General features: G+C 47.3%; 1 protein-coding gene across 2 annotated transcripts in view; it reads left to right on the top strand.

Annotated features, from left to right (window-relative positions):
- LOC144817657 (uncharacterized) overlaps nucleotides 1-15095 on the top strand; it is a 208894-nt gene extending 193799 nt beyond the window's left edge. For both annotated transcript variants that reach the window (XM_078674385.1, XM_078674386.1), the window contains exon 3: nucleotides 11568-15095. In XM_078674385.1, the coding sequence (XP_078530511.1) occupies nucleotides 11568-13945 (2378 nt within the window). In that variant the 3' untranslated portion in view covers nucleotides 13946-15095. The remainder of the gene's footprint in view (nucleotides 1-11567) is intronic.
- The last annotated feature ends 3666 nt before the right edge of the window (nucleotides 15096-18761 follow it).

Genomic DNA, 18761 nt, shown 5'->3' with positions numbered 1-18761 from the left:
GCTGTTGCTGGGCGCCAGGAGGACCGCCACTTGGACTCCCTCCCTGCCTGTAGGCCCAGTGAGCTGGCTCTGGGCCCAGCCTTGCCCCCTCCCCTCAATCTTGCTACAGTCCTAGGAGGACTTTATTCTGGACTTGGTGAACTTTTTGTGCCCTTCCAGCACTTTATCTGGTCACTAGCGCCTGGGAGCGCTTTATTGCTGCCTAGCGCTTGGGAGCGCTGTAATTAGCTGCCATAGCGCTTGGGAGCGCTGTATTTACCCCTCAAGCGCCTGGAAGCGCTTGATTTGTATCTAGCGCAGGGAGCGCATTACTATCCTCTAAGCGCCTGGGAGCGCTTGGTCTTCCTATAGCGCTTAGGAGTGCTGTGTTCCAGAGGGTGCCCACCCCACGTTCTGTGCGAAGAAAGTCACCGCCCGGCCGGAAGTCAGGCAGGCCGGGGGCGGGACGACAAGACACCCGGAAGTGACCTCCCTTCCCCGGGGCTCCGAGAGGAGAGCCCTGGGGTGCAGTAGCGGAGTCGCGGCCGCCGGCTAGGCCCCAGAGGAGGGGAGCCCCGCCCGCGGCACCTACTGAGCAGCCCCAGAGAGAAGAATCACCCCAGGCAGCAGCGTGGGACGAAGTGGAGACCGCAGCAGCAGGAGTCCCGGTGAGTGGGGCCGGGGTTCTTTGGCAAGGAGGGGGGCGTCGGGGCACATTGCCGGTGCCCCCCCCCCCCTCCTAGTGCTCGCCTCACTTTTTGGGACCCCTTGTGTCAGAGTTCCCCGAGCGAGACTCCAACGGAAAGGCCGGCAGTCCTCCAGGGCCCTGAGAGGCTCCAAGGGGGCTCCATTGTTCCTTAAAGGCCCCATGGGGGCCCAGGCATATTCTTGGGGCGGCCCCGGGAGGCAGCGGGCCGCTCCCGCTTTCGTCTCCTCCAGCGAGGCCCGTAGGGCCTCACTTTGTTCTCGAGCCCCAGAGGGGGGCTCCAACGACCCCGCATTTGGTGGTAGAGCCGACGAGAGGCTTGTGGGGGCATTTCTGTATTGAGAGCCGTGAAGGCTCCCCGGGGGCATTTGTAATTAGGAGCCCCGAGGCTCCAGGGCCCCATTGTTGTTTTAGAGCCCAGAGAGGCTCACAGCCCACATTGTGTTTAGAGCCCAGAGAGACTCTTGAGGGCCCAGTCAGTGGCGCAGAGCCTGCGAGGCTCCAACGTTGGCCCTCAGTATCTACACAGCTGCCCAGCACTTAGTGGGCAGCTGCTACGTTTAGACCCCTGACTTTGGGACACAGGGCGTCCTAACCCCCACAAGGCCAGTTGGCCTAGGGACAGTCACAGGTGGTGACTTATGTGAGTTTGGCGCAATTGTTCTGTGCTGCACCTCTGAATGTGTTTTAATGCGTCATGTGCCTTGTTCCTAACAGCTCTGAATGTGTTGTTTATGCATCATGTGTTCTCCTGTCGGAATGTATGTTTATGCATCATGTGTTTTGTTCCCAGGCCTATACCCCTAAATGTATGGTGATATTTAGTTGGTTGTTTTCTCCTAGTACAGGTGTTCCTAGTGAGACCCTGGTTCCCTGCGTGACCTTTTCCTAAGGTGGTTAGGGTTGCGTAGATGGTACTTACCTGGTACCAGTAGTTACTGGTTGTGTGCTTTATGTTCTATTTTGTGCTACAGTGATTATTATTATGTTCTAAGTGCTAAGTTCTAGAAGTGCCTATTCCTGACAGTGGTCCATGTGGCCCTGTCCTGTACATAATCCCCTGTAAATTCTGCCCGTGCCTGTTGGCACATTGTGAAGTGTGTGTTTTTATCTAATGTGTTTTGGTGTAATACAAAGGCTATTTTTATACATAACCTTGTGTGGAGTTTCCTTTGTGGCGGGCCTTGGGTGTTGTTGCTGGGGGTGCGTGCGCAAACACTTAACCTACATAGCCTCCGAGTTTAGCCTTACTGCTCGTGCTACGTTAGCAAGGGGGTGAGCAGGGGTTATCTTGGCGTGTAACTCCCTTGCCCTGACGTGGAAGTGGTGGTCTCTGACTGACTTTGGCGCAAGCCCTGGCTAGCCGGGGATCCCATTTCTAACAGACTCTGACTGTCTCACATAATCTCTACACAGACACTTTGCCACAGACATTTTGCCACAGGCATTTTCTCACAGACACTTTCTCACAGACGCTGTCTCACAGACGCTGTCTCACAGAATCTCCACACAGACACTTTCTCACAGACACACTCTCACAGGCACTCTCTCACAGGTACTCTCACAGACACTGTCTCACAGACACTCTCTCACAGACACTCTCTCACAGACACTCTCACTCCCTCTCACAGACTCACTCTCTCACTGAGTGACTCTCTCTCTCACAGAGTGACTCGCTCTCTCTCACTGACTGTCTCTCTCTCACTGACTGACTGACTCGCTCTCACTGACTGACTCGCTCTCTCTCACTGACTGACTCGCTCTCTCTCACTGACTGACTCGCTCTCTCTCACTGACTGACTCGCTCTCTCTCACTGACTGACTCGCTCTCTCTCACTGACTGACTCGCTCTCTCACTGACTGACTCGCTCTCTCACTGACTGACTCTCTCTCTCACTGACTGACTCTCTCTCACTGACTGACTCTCTCTCTCTCACTGACTGACTCGCTCTCTCACTGACTGACTCGCTCTCTCTCACTGACTGACTCGCGCTCTCTCTCACTGACTGACTCGCTCTCTCTCACTGACTGACTCGCTCTCTCTCACTGACTGACTCTCTCTCACTGACTGACTCTCTCTCTCACTGACTGTCTCTCTCACTGACTCTCTCTCTCACTGACTGACTCTCTCTCTCACTGACTGACTCTCTCTCTCACTGACTGACTCTCTCACTGACTGACTCTCTCTCTCACTGACTGACTCTCTCTCTCACTGACTGACTGACACTCTCTCTCACTGACTAACACTCTCTCACACTGACTAACTTTCGCTAAAAGACTGACTCACTCTATTTCACTCACTGACTGACTCACTCACTCTTACTGACTGACTGACTTATCTTCACCCTCCTGTTATTTATGCCCCCCCACCCCCCATAACAACAAAAAACACAACAAGCAGCCATTGGGACAGGCAGGCTATCTTGAATCCAGTGGCTAAGTGAGCAAGGGACTCACGTCTGAGCATACCCTGCCACACTTAGGGCGAACAAAGCGATACAAAAGGGGATGATGGAAGGAGCGCTTGAACAAATCAAACACTCACCCCCAGTCAACTGATCTGGGTTTAATCCATCACCATTCTTTAGTTCACTCCGCCACCCCAGTTCAGACATGGCTATATGCAAATCAGTCTGACCCTGTGCCTCTTGGGAACAGTCCAGCCCGAACTGCCAAGCCATGTCTTCCCTGGACCGGAAACAAGCATCCTGGGACCGGTTTCGGATTCATAATCCTCATCAGCCAGGCTATCTTGAATCCAGTGGCCAAGTGAACAAGGGACTCACGTCTGAGCATACCCTGCCGCACTTAGGGCGAACAAAGCGATACAAAAGGGGATGATGGAAGGAGCGCTTGAACAAATCAAACACTCACCCCCAGTCAACTGATCTGGGTTTAATCCATCACCATTCTTTAGTTCACTCAGCCACCCCAGTTCAGACATGGCTATATGCAAATCAGTCTGACCCTGTGCCTCGTGGGAACAGTCCAGCCCGAACTGCCAAGCCATGTCTTCCCTGGACCGAAACAAGCATCCTGGGACCGGTTTCGGATTCATAATCCTCATCAGCCAGGCTATCTTGAATCCAGTGGCCAAGTGAACAAGGGACTCACGTCTGAGCATACCCTGCCACACTTAGGGCGAACAAAGTGATACAAAAGGGGATGATGGACGGAGCGCTTGAACAAATCAAACACTCACCCCCAGTCAACTGATCTGGGTTTAATCCATCACCATTCTTTAGTTCACTCAGCCACCCCAGTTCAGGCATGGCTATATGCAAATCAGTCTGACCCTGTGCCTTGTGGGAACAGTCCAGCCCGAACTGCCAAGCCATGCCTTCCCTGGACCGGAAACAAGCATCCTGGGACCGGCTGATGAGGATTATGAATCCGAAACCGGTCCCAGGATGCTTGTTTCCGGTCCATGGAAGACATGGCTTGGCAGTTCGGGCTGGACTGTTCCCACAAGGCACAGGGTCAGACTGATTTGCATATAGCCATGTCTGAACTGGGGTGGCTGAGTGAACTAAAGAATGGTGATGGATTAAACCCAGATCAGTTGACTGGGGGTGAGTGTTTGATTTGTTCAAACGTTCCGTCCATCATCCCCTTTTGTATCGCAAACTTCTGTACAGCACAGCTTAAAGACATAGGTAACGTCAATATCTCTGGTTAAACACTTATAACTTCCCATAGGCGAAACCTATTGGCTACGCCAATGCTTCTTTTAGAAAAGTGAGGAATTTGCGGTTGGGAATCTCCAGCAGAAGAACAAGTTACTTACCTCCAGTAGCGCTCTTTGTTGTAGAGACTCGATCTAGCTGTAGTTTTCCCACCGTCCCTCCCATCCAGCCCGTTCCGTGACTGGACTCGATCCCACCCAAATCTAGGACTCTCCTCACTGTTCCTCCAGTTTGCTATTGGTGATGTGTGTCTGTATGTGCGGACAGTCCTGAAAGTACCTGATGTTAGCGTGCAGCAGTGGTGTCTACGTAGGCGTGCAGAGGTACTGCTAAAAGATCCCGTGTCCAGTCTGATGCCTGGAGGATGGATCTGTGGCTAGAGTGTCTCCCAGGAAGCACATTACCAAAGGTAGTAGCTTGTTGTTGACGTACCTACTAATTCAGAATTTACCGATTTGTGGCGTTTCTGTGTCTTTGCTGGAATGAAGATCTATTTTTTAATTTCATGTTCAGCACATTGCCAACATTTTTCTTCATGTTTGAGAAGTCCGCAAACTCTGTGCAGTCATCTTGGACCTTCCTTTTGATTCATTTCCAATTTCACCAAAATGAAAAATCTGTATTACACAGTGTTGATGCTGCAGCTGCCAGTGATGGCTTCTGCTTTTTAGTTGTATTTTCATGTTTACTGTTCAAAATCAATGTTGTGGTTTTTCCTCCAGATGCAACATTTACTCTGACCTGTAAACCTCAATGAGGTCTAAGGCCATCACTTTCTCCCTTAGAACGTTGGATTTTCTGCGTCTCAGCCTGAGTGCGAGATGCTTCTATGTATACACTCCAGACATCCCAATATTAGTCTGCTCTAGAGCCACGTTTCATCATATGACTGCTTCTCAGCTTGCGACCAACAATAAACACCTTGTTATATCCACCCATGAATGATATGAAATTCTATCCATTTTTGAAAACCAACAAATTCAATAGCACTAACAGCCTCCATCTCTAAATGGATCACAGACTGCTCTGACGTCCTGGCTCCCCTCAAATCCAATAACCTTCAAGATCCAGACCACAAAGTGGTATAAAGAGGAGCTAAGAACGGCCAAGTGATGCTGTAACAACTGGAACACAGATGGACAATGAGCCATGAAAAAAACAGACAAGAGCACCTTCAAATTTCCCCTCAGGTGCTACCACAAGCTGATCTGAGCCACCAAACACTTTTTGCTTAAAGGCCAAATTGATGTCAATACAAGTGAGTGAAGTTTGACACTTCTGCCACATTTGCTCTCCAGATAGCAAGTGTTTTTGGCCTCTGTTTTGGACTTCTAAAGAGTCTTAGGAAGTTCCTCCATCTTCTTCCCTGTCTGCAGCAGGAAACGCTGATCCAGGCTCCGATCACTACTAGACTGGATTACGCTAATCACCTTTACTTAGGGTTACCACAGTTTCACCTGAGAAACTGCAATTGATCTGAATGCTGCGGCGCAGCTTCTGATAAAGTTTCCCAGACGGGCACACATCCAACCACACTGGAGTATACGACACTGGCTTCCCATCGAAGAACGGGTGACGTTCAAAGGACTCGTCACGACTCATGAGGCTTTTTACAAGTCTGACTCCCAATACCTTGCCAAGAGGATGGTTCCCTACCTCCCTTCCAGATCCTTTAGTGCTTCTATCTCTCTTTTGGTGGTGACTCCCAAGTTTAGAAGGAAGCGCTGGGGTGGCAGCTCCCACTCTCGCCTGGCACCCAAAGAATGAGATGCTCTTACACAGCGGGTGTGTGCTGTGAGGGATATTTTTGTTTTCAGACGATTGCGTAAAATCTGGCTTTTTAGTTCTGCATTTTAACTCCACTACTTAAAGGATCTGTGCCTAGTAAAGCACCAGGACACTTTATGAGTAGCTATTGCACTCTATAAATCCCCTTAACATAAACATACCAAGAGCAGCCAAGAGACCTTTGACATTGTGGAAGCTTTCAACTTCCCAGCATTTGCCCCAGCATCTCCCCCTCGCAGGACCTCTGCATCAAGCTCTCCTAGTTTTTCTGCAGTAAGAGAGCAAGCATATACGTCAACTTCCAACCTAAACCAGACCCAGTCTACCCTGCAGCACACTTCTCCATTGCAACCAAAGAAACCACTTTGACAGTCTGGCCACCCATCTCCTCGGACGAAACCATCCACTCTAAAGCCCTATCAGATCTGCTCATCCACAACATCTCAGTGCTTCCCCCTATCCTGAATGCCTCCATCATGAGTCACCTTCACAGATGCCCAGAAAGAGAGCAGTCCTCCCTCCTACCTAAGAAGCCATCCCCAGACCCAACGACACAAGCCAATTACAGACCTATCTCCTGCTACCCACATATTGTATTCTCTTTCTTAAGACCTTGAAAAGTGTAATTTCATTGACAGTCAAGCTAGGGTCATATGGTGATAGTTTAGACTAGAGCAATGAGTTCACAACTAACACAACGTTCCTTCTTTCGTGACACTGCATTAAACCTTTGGTAAATCCCTGATCTGACTATGTGCTTTCAGGTACCTAAGTGGGCTGAGCATCTACCCAAATACTTGCAGGGTATAGGTTCAAATGCAGCCAACACAGACTTTCATCCTTTCCAGGTCAATGAAACGTCCACCACTATGTTTGGTAATGTGGACATCTGTTATTCAAATAACCCAGTTTGTGTTTTGCATCATATAAATATTAAGTACTATGATTACTTCAATGAAACCATCTTGGGCTATCTGTCCTGTAATGCGTTATCAAAGGTTCTTACAAATTAGTTATACCTTTTCAAACCTGCTGACTCGTCAGAAGCGGTCGCTCCTCCTTACGCTGCTTCCCCGACCCTCATTCCGGTATCGTGACCACAAGACCACTGCCTGAATAACTGCGCTCGATTTAACTGCATTTAACTGCGCTCGATTTGTTTGAAGTATTTGTGCAGATTAACATAGTAACGTAGCGCTTGTGCTGATTAGCATATTAGCGTAGCGCTAGCCTTCCATAGCGCGCTGCAACGCTCTGCTTTGTTTGTGCTGCCAACATTTAACTTTTTAATTAATTGTGTCCTGTGCCGGTCCCACTTGAAGTATCTTAGCGTTTTTGCATACTTTGTGCCCCAACCCTGCACTGAATTTGGCCGATTGCCATCTTGTTTTTGCTGTTGTTGTTTTGCCTTCCCTCCCCGGATCTCCACCCCACCTCCCGCCTCCCAGCTGCTCCGCCCTCCCACAGATCGACAGGCTCGGACCCTCCACGAGACCTCTGTGACCGTCCTGACTCTTCAGAAGCGGTCACTCCTCCTCACGCTGCTTCCCCGACCTTCATTCCGGTATCGTGACCACAAGACCACTGCCTGAATTTAACTGCGCTCGATTTAACTGCATTGAACTGCGCTCGATTTGTTTGAAGTATTTGTGCAGATTAACATAGTAACGTAGCGCTTGTGCTGATTAGCATATTAGCGTAGCGCTAGCCTTCCATAGCGCGCTGCAACGCTCTGCTTTGTTTGTGCTGCCAACATTTAACTTTTTAATTAATTGTGTCCGGTGCCGGTCCCACTTGAAGTATCTTAGCGTTTTTGCATACTTTGTGCCCCAACCCTGCACTGAATTTGGCCGATTGCCATCTTGTTTTTGCTGTTGTTGTTTTGCCTTCCCTCCCCGGATCTCCACCCTGCCTCCCGCCTCCCAGCTGCTCCGCCCTCGCCCCTCCCCCCCACTATCTATATATGACAGATGTCTTCGAGCGCAGCGGTCACGCGCAGCGGGCGCGCCGAAGGTGCGCCAAAGGTAAGCCCGTCTACGCCCGTCCGCGCCTGGACCGCGCCCAGCGCCAGACCCCTGGCCCCCGCAAACCACACTCCACCCTCATAACGTATGAGGCCGCCACCCTCCTAGCCCTTAACCCCGGACGCACACCACAATGCTACGAAGCTGCCCCAGGACGTACCCATGGTCCCTTCGCCTGCCACTCCTGCAAATTTACCAGCATCAAGACCCACACCAAATCCACGACCTCCAAACACAGCTCTGACTCTAACCACCTGAAATGCATCCTGCTAAACAGAACTCTGGGACCTACTCGACACTGCGTCACCGGACATCGCCTTCCTTACAGAAACCTGGATGAACGCATCATCAGCACCCGACATCGCCATAGCCATCCCAGACGCGTACAAAATCATCCGAAAAGACCGTACCAACCAAACAGGAGGCGGCATCGCCATCGTTCATAAAAACACCATCAGAATCACGACCAGCTTCGACGACTACCTCGCAACCGCCGAACACCTCCACTTCCAGATCCACACCGACCCCAGAACCACACTTAGAGGCACCCTCATCTACAGACCACCAGGAACCCGTAAACAATTCTGCGAAGACATCACTGACTTCATCAGCCCACACGCCCTCCCCTCCGAGAACTACATTCTACTGGGAGACTTCGACTTCCACCTGGAAAAGAAAAACGACCACAACACCACCACCCTTCTAGACAACATGGCCAATCTCGGACTCAAACAACTTGTTAACACCCCCACCCACTTAGCCGGACACACGCTCGACCCTATCTTCACCTCCAGCAAACACATCTTCTTCAATCACACCACAGCTCTCCATTGGACGGACCACAGCTATGTTCACTTCAGCTACAAAACTACCACGATTCACAACCCCCCACTACCTATTCCTCGAAGAAACTGGAACAAAATCACCACCGACCAACTCATCACGTCGCTCAACCAAAACCCTCCAACCCTCTCATCAGACCCAAACGAAGCTGCCACCAAACTCAAACAATGGATCACTCACAGCGCTGACGAATTAGCACCCCTGAGAAACCACCAGATCACACAAGATAGCAAAAAGGCCCCCTGGTTCAACGATGACCTTAAGAACTCCAAGAAACTATGCCGTACTCTAGAAAAAACATGGAGAAAAAACCCAACCACTGACAACCTGACCACCTTCAAGGCAGCCACCCGCAAACACCACCAATTGATCCGCGCCACCAAGAAATCAGCACTCAAGAATCGACTAAACAACAACGCCCAAAACAGCAAGGAACTATTCAACATCGTCAAAGAATTTACTAACCCCACCGCAGCCTCAAACGACATTACTCCCTCCCAAGACCTTTGCGACTCATTATCCTCTTTCTTCTACAACAAAATCGCCGACATACATAACAGCTTTAAGAACACTTTGAAAGAACAGCCCACCCCACCCACCCCAAAACCAAACCGATATCTAACAACCTTAACGCCTGGAACCCAATCACCACTGAAGACACCATCCGCCTGATGAACTCCATCCACTCAGGATCGCGAACCGACCCCTGTCCCCACCACATCTTCAACAATGCAGACTCCATCATCGCACCTCATCTCCGTGATGTCATCAACTGCTCCTTCAACTCCGCTACCTTCCCAGAAAGCTGGAAACACGCAGAACTCTCTGCCCTCCTGAAGAAGCCCACAGCTGACCCCTCTGAACTTAAGAACTACCGCCCCATCTCCCTCCTCCCTTTCCCAGCCAAAGTCATTGAGAAAGCCGTCAATAGCCAGCTCGCCGCCTTCCTTGAATCCAACAACTCCCTCGACCCCTCACAGCCCGGCTTTCGAGCCAAACACAGCACCGAAACCGCCCTCATTGCAGCGACAGATGACATCCGAATGCTACTGGACAACGGAGAAACAGCTGCCCTCATCCTACTCGACCTCTCCGCCGCCTTCGACACAGTCTGTCATAGCACCCTCATACAACGCCTCAGCGACGTCGGATTAAAAGGAAAAGCATTGGATTGGATCATCTCGTTCCTCGCCGGGAGAACCCAGAGAGTCCGACTCCCCCCTTTCAAATCAGAAGCCACCAAAGTCATCTGCGGAGTCCCACAAGGATCATCACTTAGTCCCACCCTCTTCAACGTGTACATGAGTCCCCTCTCATCCATCGCGCGACAACACAACCTCAACATCATCTCCTACGCTGACGACACCCAGCTGATCCTTTCCCTCACCAAAGACCCTAACACCGACAAAACCAATCTTCATGAAGGCATGAAAGAAGTAGCCGAATGGATGAAAAACAGCTGCCTAAAACTTAACTCAGACAAAACGGAAGTTCTCATCCTAGGATCTTCACCCTCTGCATGGGACGACTCTTGGTGGCCATCGGCCCTGGGCACAGCACCCATGCCCACAGACCACGCACGCAACCTGGGCTTCATCCTAGACTCCTCCCTCTCGATGACCAGACAAGTTAACGCCGTCTCATCCTCTTGCTTCAACGTACTCCATATGCTCAAAAAAATCTTCCGTTGGATCCCCACCGAAACAAGAAAGACGGTCACCCACGCTCTGGTCACTAGCCGACTGGACTATGGAAACACCCTCTACGCCGGAACAACAGCCAAATTACAGAGAAAACTCCAACGGATCCAGAATGCATCGGCCAGACTCATATTGGACATCCCTCGCCAAGCTCACATTACCGGCCACCTGAAAGACCTCCACTGGCTTCCCGTCAACAAGAGAATAACGTTTCGTCTCCTCACCCACGCACACAAGGCCCTCTACAAACTAGGACCCGAATGCCTCAACACACGATTGTCCATCTACACACCCACCCGCCAACTAAGATCCTCCAACCAAGCGCTCGCCGCAGTTCCGCGCATCCACAGATCCACCATGGGAGGAAGATCCTTCTCCTACCTGGCGGCCAAGACCTGGAACTCTCTCCCCACTCACCTCCGCTTCACACAGAACCACATTTCCTTCAGAAAGGAACTTAAAACCTGGCTATTCGATAAATATTGCTCCCCCTCCCATAAGTGCCTTGAGACCCTATGGGTGAGTAGTGCGCTATACAAATCTCTGAACTTGAACTTGATTGTTTCATTTTTTACATGAGTAGTGTATCCTGTTATTCAGACCACTGTATTATTAAAGTAGACATGGTTTTTGCAAGAGTATGCTATCTGCAGGAACAGTTTACATCTTGTATTTTCTATCAGATGAAAGTTCATCTTTCTTTTGAGGGTTGTTTGTCTATTTACAGCTAAAAATGCTCCGTAAAAATGCTTTAGTAAGCATTTCATTTGATAATTAGATTTTTTTGTTTGAAACCTCAGTAAGTTAAAAATCCATGTCTTATTCTTTTTTTCCCTGACAGATATTGGAGCTGTACAATCACATGAGACGTATGATCCTGAACCATGTCCAGAACTAGAATCAACATTGAAAGGAAAAAACAACTTTTTAGGATCGCAAATCAAATCCCGCAAAACACGAAACAAGTTGCACACAGGAAATATGATTACGACCGGAGACCATCTATATCTCAACCCTGAATGTGGACAAGGTGACAATAAATCAGTTACCCTTACTGATCAACAAACAGCGAAACCGGAGGAGAAGACAAGCACGTACTCCGAATCTGTGGATCCTTTCAGTGTGAACTCTACTCTTGATACGGATCAAAAACCATACACCGATGAAAAACACAACTTGAAGACTCAAAACCTGAATAAGGGATTTCAAACATTTAGTACATGTGGAACCATATTACACAGTAACTCAACCTTAACTAGACAGTTACGCTCAGTAACACATCCATTTACCTTCAAAAGCAAATATGATTTTAGTGAGGACCAAACCCTCAGAAGGCAGAGTAAACCCAGAAAAATTAATGTACGCCTTTGTAGAAAGACTCTCTCTTCTTTATGCAACTATCGTGTTCCCCAAAGCACGGATGAGGGAGATAGACCGTATAAGTGTATGGAATGTGGAAAGGGTTTTAAAAGGAAAGATGGTCTGCAGATTCATCAAATAGTCCATACAGGAGAGAAAAGAAAGACCCCACATGCATGCAGCGAGTGTGGGAAAGGTTTTACTTCATTATCAGAACTCATCAAACACCATAGGATACATACAGGCGAGAAGCCCTTTTCATGTGACATATGTGGGAAGAATTTCACCCAGTCATCGCACTTAACTGTACATAGGCGAATACATACTGGGGAAGAGCCCTTTGCTTGTAATTTATGTGGCAAGAGGTTTAAACTTTCATCCCATTTGAAAAGTCACAGTGTAATTCACACGGGAGAGAAACCTAAAAAATGTGATGAATGTGGAAAGGGTTTTCGTGACACATCAGGCTTAAAAATTCACAAGCGCATTCACACCGGAGAAAAACCATTTCATTGCATAGAATGTGGTAGGAACTTCTGCCATTCTACAACCTTAACATCTCATATGAGGACACATACAGGAGAAAAGCCCTATAAATGCAGTGAGTGTGGGAAGTGCTTTAGCCGCCTGGATGGCTTGAACATTCACGAGCGAACACACACTGGAGAAAAACCATACTCATGTGATGATTGTGGAAAGAGCTTCAGCTTCCCAGGAACTTTAAAGAACCACATAAGGATACATACCGGAGAGAAATCTTACAAATGTTTTAAATGTGGGAATCGCTTCAGGAACTCATCAGCACTCTGGAAACATGTGAGACTGCACACCGGAGAAAAACCGTTCATCTGTAATCAATGCCCAAAGAGATTCAGTAGCAAAGCAAAACTGCAGCTCCACGGGTACGTGCACACGGATGATAAGCCCTATGCATGTAGTGAATGTAACAGAAGATTTAAAAACCCTGCACATGTGAGAGCGCATTACAAAAGACATATAGGACTAAAACCATACATATGTATTGAATGTGAAAAACGGTTTGCTACACAGTCCGCTCTGACAATACATGAGAGATCACACACTGGAGAAAAACCATATACCTGTGCTGAATGTGGGCGGTCCTTCAGTCAGTCAGGGAATATGATGAAACACCAGAGTATGCACTTTGGAGAAAAAACATTTACATGTAGCGAATGTGGGAAGTGCTTTGGCCAGTTAGGGAATTTAAAATTACACCAGAGACTACACACAGATGAGAAGCCCTATTCCTGCACTGAGTGTGAGCATAATTTCAGACTGTTGGGACATTTAAAAATTCATCAGCGAATTCACACAGGTTTAAAACCCTACACGTGTAAGAGCTGTGGAAAGAGTTTTGCTCACTCCGGAAGCTTGCTTGTGCACAAACGAATTCACACTGGAGAAAAACCATGTAGATGTATTGAATGTGGCAAGATGTTCAGAACCACAAGTGCCCTGAAATCACATCTAAAACTGCATACAGGTGAGAAACCTTACAAGTGTTGTGAATGTGGAAAGAGCTTCAAAGAATCTCAGAACTTGAAGATTCACCAGAGAATACACACAGGAGAAAAACCTTATGAATGTAAAACTTGTGGCAAGCGATTCACGGACTCTGGGTCCCTCTCCTCACACCAACGAATTCACACTAACGAGAAACCCTATGTATGCAGTGAATGTGGAAAGGGATTTATTGCCTCCATATACCTGACCAGACACCAGCGCGTACACACGGGGGAGAGACCTTACGAGTGCACCGACTGCGGGATGAGATTTTCTCACTCTGTGACCATGAACAAACATAAACAAAGAAAACATGGAAGACGGAAACAAATCTGAAGTCTGTACGGATGGTGATGACCATACTGTGGACCTCAGAAGGTTTAAATCAACTCTATGCTTCTTGCCATGTAAAATCATGTTATTTTGATGTAGATATTCATGAGAATTTACTCCACTTCCAAGGGTTTCCAGTTTTGACAAATGTGAGAACTAAGGCATATGAAAATAGTGATTTAAAAAAAAAGAATTCAAGTGTTAAGTGTGCACTAAAGTAAACCATGGTAATATCAATAATTCCTGAACAACCTTCTCAAGCACGCAAAGGATATTTATGCCGGTCGTTAGTAGACCTGGGGAGAGGAGAATGAGACAAGCAGGAGAGAAATAGATGCCAATGATATATTCACTCTGCCTGGTCTCAACCCACACTGCAGAGCGTTGATAGCTACAAAAAAACCTATTTTAGAATTTTGTCATCTGAAATCAACGTTTGCCCTGCCTAAAAGAACATACAATATACCCCGAGACAGTCTCTATAATCCCACTGGTTTATAGTTGGCTGAAATTCCTGTGACAGCCTAGAGCTGAAATATAAATGACATCTATAAAATAGGTGTACCAAATAACCTTACCTGTAATACCTGTTTTTACCTGTACCATAATATGTGATTGGTATTCATTTTTAAAAGTGACTGCAGGCCGACGCTAAAGCTTCAGTGCTTATGTTTAGGTTTCTCATCAACTACGTCTCTTACACGGGCTACCTGTTAAAAAGGCTATTTATTGGAAATGCCACAAATTTGTAAGGGGAACTTCTCTCACTCAACAAATGCATTCGGACCTCCAATCACAGCTCGTCTTCTGAATCCTCCAGAGCGCGAGGCAAAAAAGGCCTTTGCTGTTCAAATACGGGTTCTGCACGTAAAATTCCCAACCAACACAATTACACCTAATTGCTGATCTTTTAGGAAAGCACTTAAAACTTATATTTGTCCTCTTAAGTGGTCTGGTTGTCCAGCAGTAGTATCAACAACAGGACGTCATATTTTTGGTTATTGCATGCATAGTGAAAAAAATAAACAAGTTTCTATGTAGACCACTACCTTCAGTATTTGTAAATCAAGTCCGTGATCTAAATGTCTCTAAATCTCACAAGTTCATCAGCTGTGACATAATAAACACACAATAGTGTTGTGTTTCTCACCCTTACAATATATTTTTACGTCTGTACCACTGGCAATACAAAAAAACTATAAGAAACTCAAAACTAATGAACAACATCAGTACATGGAGAGGATTCCTCCAGTGAAACTACAAGTGCGTAGAGTTTGTCATACTGAGGAACGATGACTCCAGTACTAGCATGCAACTCAAAGTGTAAATGCCGACTCAAGTGTTATCCCAGAAATCTTTGCTAACTCAGGATGAAAGTGTGATGCATTCCAATCTCCTGGCCGCAGAAATTAAGTGTCTTGTTTTCCTATCTAAAAATACTTTGAAAATCGAAGAACTAATATCCTACGATTCCAAGATGGCCACCATTACTGCAAATCCCATAGCGGTCTGTGCCGTCGTCTGCCTCGTGTTCAGTTGTCTATTCAGCACAGTGCAAACATTGCAGCTGTAAAGCCTCACGCCAGGCAGCGCCCACCGCCCCACATACTGTGCACACCGCTGGCCGCCTCTACAATGGAGGACACAAGCACCCAGGAAATTTGTATGACCGTGTCTTTGTGCTCACACCGGAAATAGAGGTATGCACGGACCGTGGGTAATAATGGGCTCCCTACTCCTAAGTGCCGAGGTCTCCGTTGCTTTCCCTGACCACTCCAGTCCACTAAAAATTGCCTTCTAACTATCTGTACATCTAAGATCTTATGTAATGTGTAATAATTTTTAACATTCAGCTGAATAGGAGAAGGACTTGGAGCAAAATGAGTCTTTTCAGACTAAATCTTCACGAAGGATACATGAAATAAGGTATGAATTTTCAGAGGCTGTGACAATTTTAACCCCTTCACTGTGGGGCAGATTCCCCTGCTGTGCTGGGGGGTGCGGGGGGCACGCACAGCGCCCCCATGCTCATGACGGGCTCAGCTCGTCATGAGCCACGGTTCTCGTGTGCTCATGAGAAGCTGAGCTCGTAATGACCACGCCCGTTCCTTAGAACGCCCAGCACAGCAGTGGAATTAGCCCTGCGTGTCAGCGTTCTAACGGTCATGACGAGCTGAGTTCGTCATTAGCACACGGGAACCGTGGCTCATGACGAGCTGAGCTCGTCATGAGCATGGGAGGGGTTAATCAAACCCTTATCCGATTAACAACTTGTTAACGGTTAGTGGACTAACAGACTTGGATCCAACTTGAAAGCTTTTTTTCAAAAGTAAATTTGTGAATGACCAGACTTTTTCATCTTTAAAGTACTTTGTGCTGCAATTCATTTTAAGAGAGAGCGATTGCAATAATGTTTGATATCTCAAATATTGTTCAACACATTTATTCACTTGTTCGCGCTGTCTTATCCATTTGTGGATAATAGCTGAAAGACCGACAAACTTAATTGTCTATATAACGCATACCAGAATTGCGAGAGGAACCGAGATACTGAATGCCATGGTCTAGATAGAATAGGAGCATATTTTTATGTGATAACTAAATTTGGGCCTGCGCAAGACATCTGCACATACCGATTAACATCTGTAGAGAATGTTGGCCACCAAAATATCCACAATAACTGCTGCTGTTTTAGTTTTTCCAGGATGCCCAACCATCTTAGAGATTTAGTTCCAGATGTACAAACCCTTTTGTGGTCACAAAGGGTCCACAAAGGGGTTTCAAGAATCTGTCTCTTTGTGACCCAAAAAAGGCTTTTCCTGATGTACAGAACTAGATTGTGATTCAGTGAAACGTGACCAAATCACACTTTAGATTTGCAACAAAATGCCAACTTTGGTATTTGGAAGAGGCACGTTTAGGGTGTCCGTTCCAAATACCGAATTGGATTGGTATGTATTAATGTTTTGCAACTCAAATCCAGCCCAAAATATGAATACTTTACTGACTACAGACGTGTAGTGGTAAGCCATCTGCAAATGTGACAGGGTCCTCAAAGGACGCTTTCTCCTTTTGAGAATGTTGAAGAAAGTATTTAGGAGTCGGCAGTAGTCCTAGGTTGGTATATTTTTCTTTCTTTTTTTTTTAAAGCATCCCATTTTCCTTTAAGAAAAACAGGCTGCCTTTAAAAAAGAAAAGCGTTATTTAAAAGCTGTCACAGACCTGGTGGTCTGCTGACCTCAGCAGGCCACTGTCCCTGTGATGACAGCTATTGCTAGTTGGTCACAATTTGTACCCACCCTTAATAATATTCATGAGGTAGGTTGATTTGTGATGCACTAAGAATCTGTATTTTGCAAACCGACCTATTAGTACAAAGCTCATTCGGCAAGGTACCACACTGGTTGCAAAACTACTGTCCATAAATTTCCCGTGCTTTGTACCTCTGGCTATGGAGTCATCAGTCTGACTCGTAACTTATTGTCCTAATTGCACTAAAGAAAATAAAACAGTTTCTCTTGTTATAACAACCCATCTTGGGGGGAGGCCTGACCGTCTAAGATGGCAGCCGTGTTTTGAGATCATTATCACGGGCCCCACTAACATCGCTGCTCATCCTGGCCCGACAGCCGAATCGGAGGTGCTGGCTCGAAGTATGGGGGCAGCAGGTGCCCGAGGAGTGCTGAGCTGCTCCAGAGCTGTATTTTCTGGGGGCTCGACACCCGAAGTGAATCCCTGCTGTCTATGGGCAAGATGGCGCTGCATGTATTGCCTGAGTGGCTGGGGCTTGCTGTGTTTGCCACTGGCGGCTCTCAGGACGGTGTGACTTGGGGTTCTGGACTTTTTTGTTCCGTCCAGAGGTGTCAGGGACAGCACCCGAAGACCCCGGAGTTCAACCTGTCTTGGTACACAAACAAACAGAAACACGGGCTTCTCGATGGTGGCGTCAAAGACCAAAGGTTTATTACTGCAGGGACACAGAAGTCACAGAAACTACACATGGGCAGTATCTAGGAGCCTGTTCGATTTGTACAAAGAGGATTGCTCCTTATATACTAAATATTGGGCTTCAGGCAAATTCTTTACATGTTACCACAGTTCTAAACATTCGTGTCTTAAACAATAAATATTTGGCGTTGCACAGGAATCGTCGACAGTATCTGATGTCAAAACATTACGAATGAGGGGTTCCCACTAGTCCATCATAATCCCATGTCAATTCTTCATTCAAGACCCGGACCGCCTCATCGTAAATTTCGTTACCTCCCCCTAATAAAGGCCCAGAAGGAAAGGAGCAGAGCCAGGTGTAGAAGATAGAAAGACAGGATAAGAAATGTTTGTGGGTCGTAAATGGGCACGGTTACCAGCTTCGGCCGTCTAATCATGATCAGGCCAACGAACACAAGAACCAGTATAGCAGGACTGGCCTCAGGCTGGGGAGGCAGTTCTTGCCGAGTCATGCTGCTACAGCGTTGCTGGCCTAAGGTGCACGTGTCACTAGCAAGGTGAATTGCCGGTTAAAGCCTACGTGTCCTTTAATGAAAAAGAGATCATTGCGTGTCCATTGACTATGTGAGGGCAAGGAATACAAAATGGCTTCCGTGTTCTAAGATGGATGTCACGGGTAGAACAGAAATGTGTTTGTAACTGGAGTGCTCTTGCTCGTAGCATAGCGAAAACACCAGGATATACTAAATGGATCATTTGCGGTTCACTGATACCAAAATTATGTATTTCCGACAATGTTACAAACATGAGTAAAATCGTCACGGAACCTCAGACCCTCCTTTTGCCCTTACATAGGCAATTACTTAGTCTA

The sequence above is a fragment of the Lissotriton helveticus genome, chromosome 2_1, assembly GCF_964261635.1.
Source record: "Lissotriton helveticus chromosome 2_1, aLisHel1.1, whole genome shotgun sequence".
In the NCBI taxonomy this organism is placed as follows: Eukaryota; Metazoa; Chordata; class Amphibia; order Caudata; family Salamandridae; genus Lissotriton; species Lissotriton helveticus.
The sequence above is the reverse complement of the archived record's forward strand: the minus strand, read 5'-3'. Positions and strand labels throughout refer to the sequence as shown.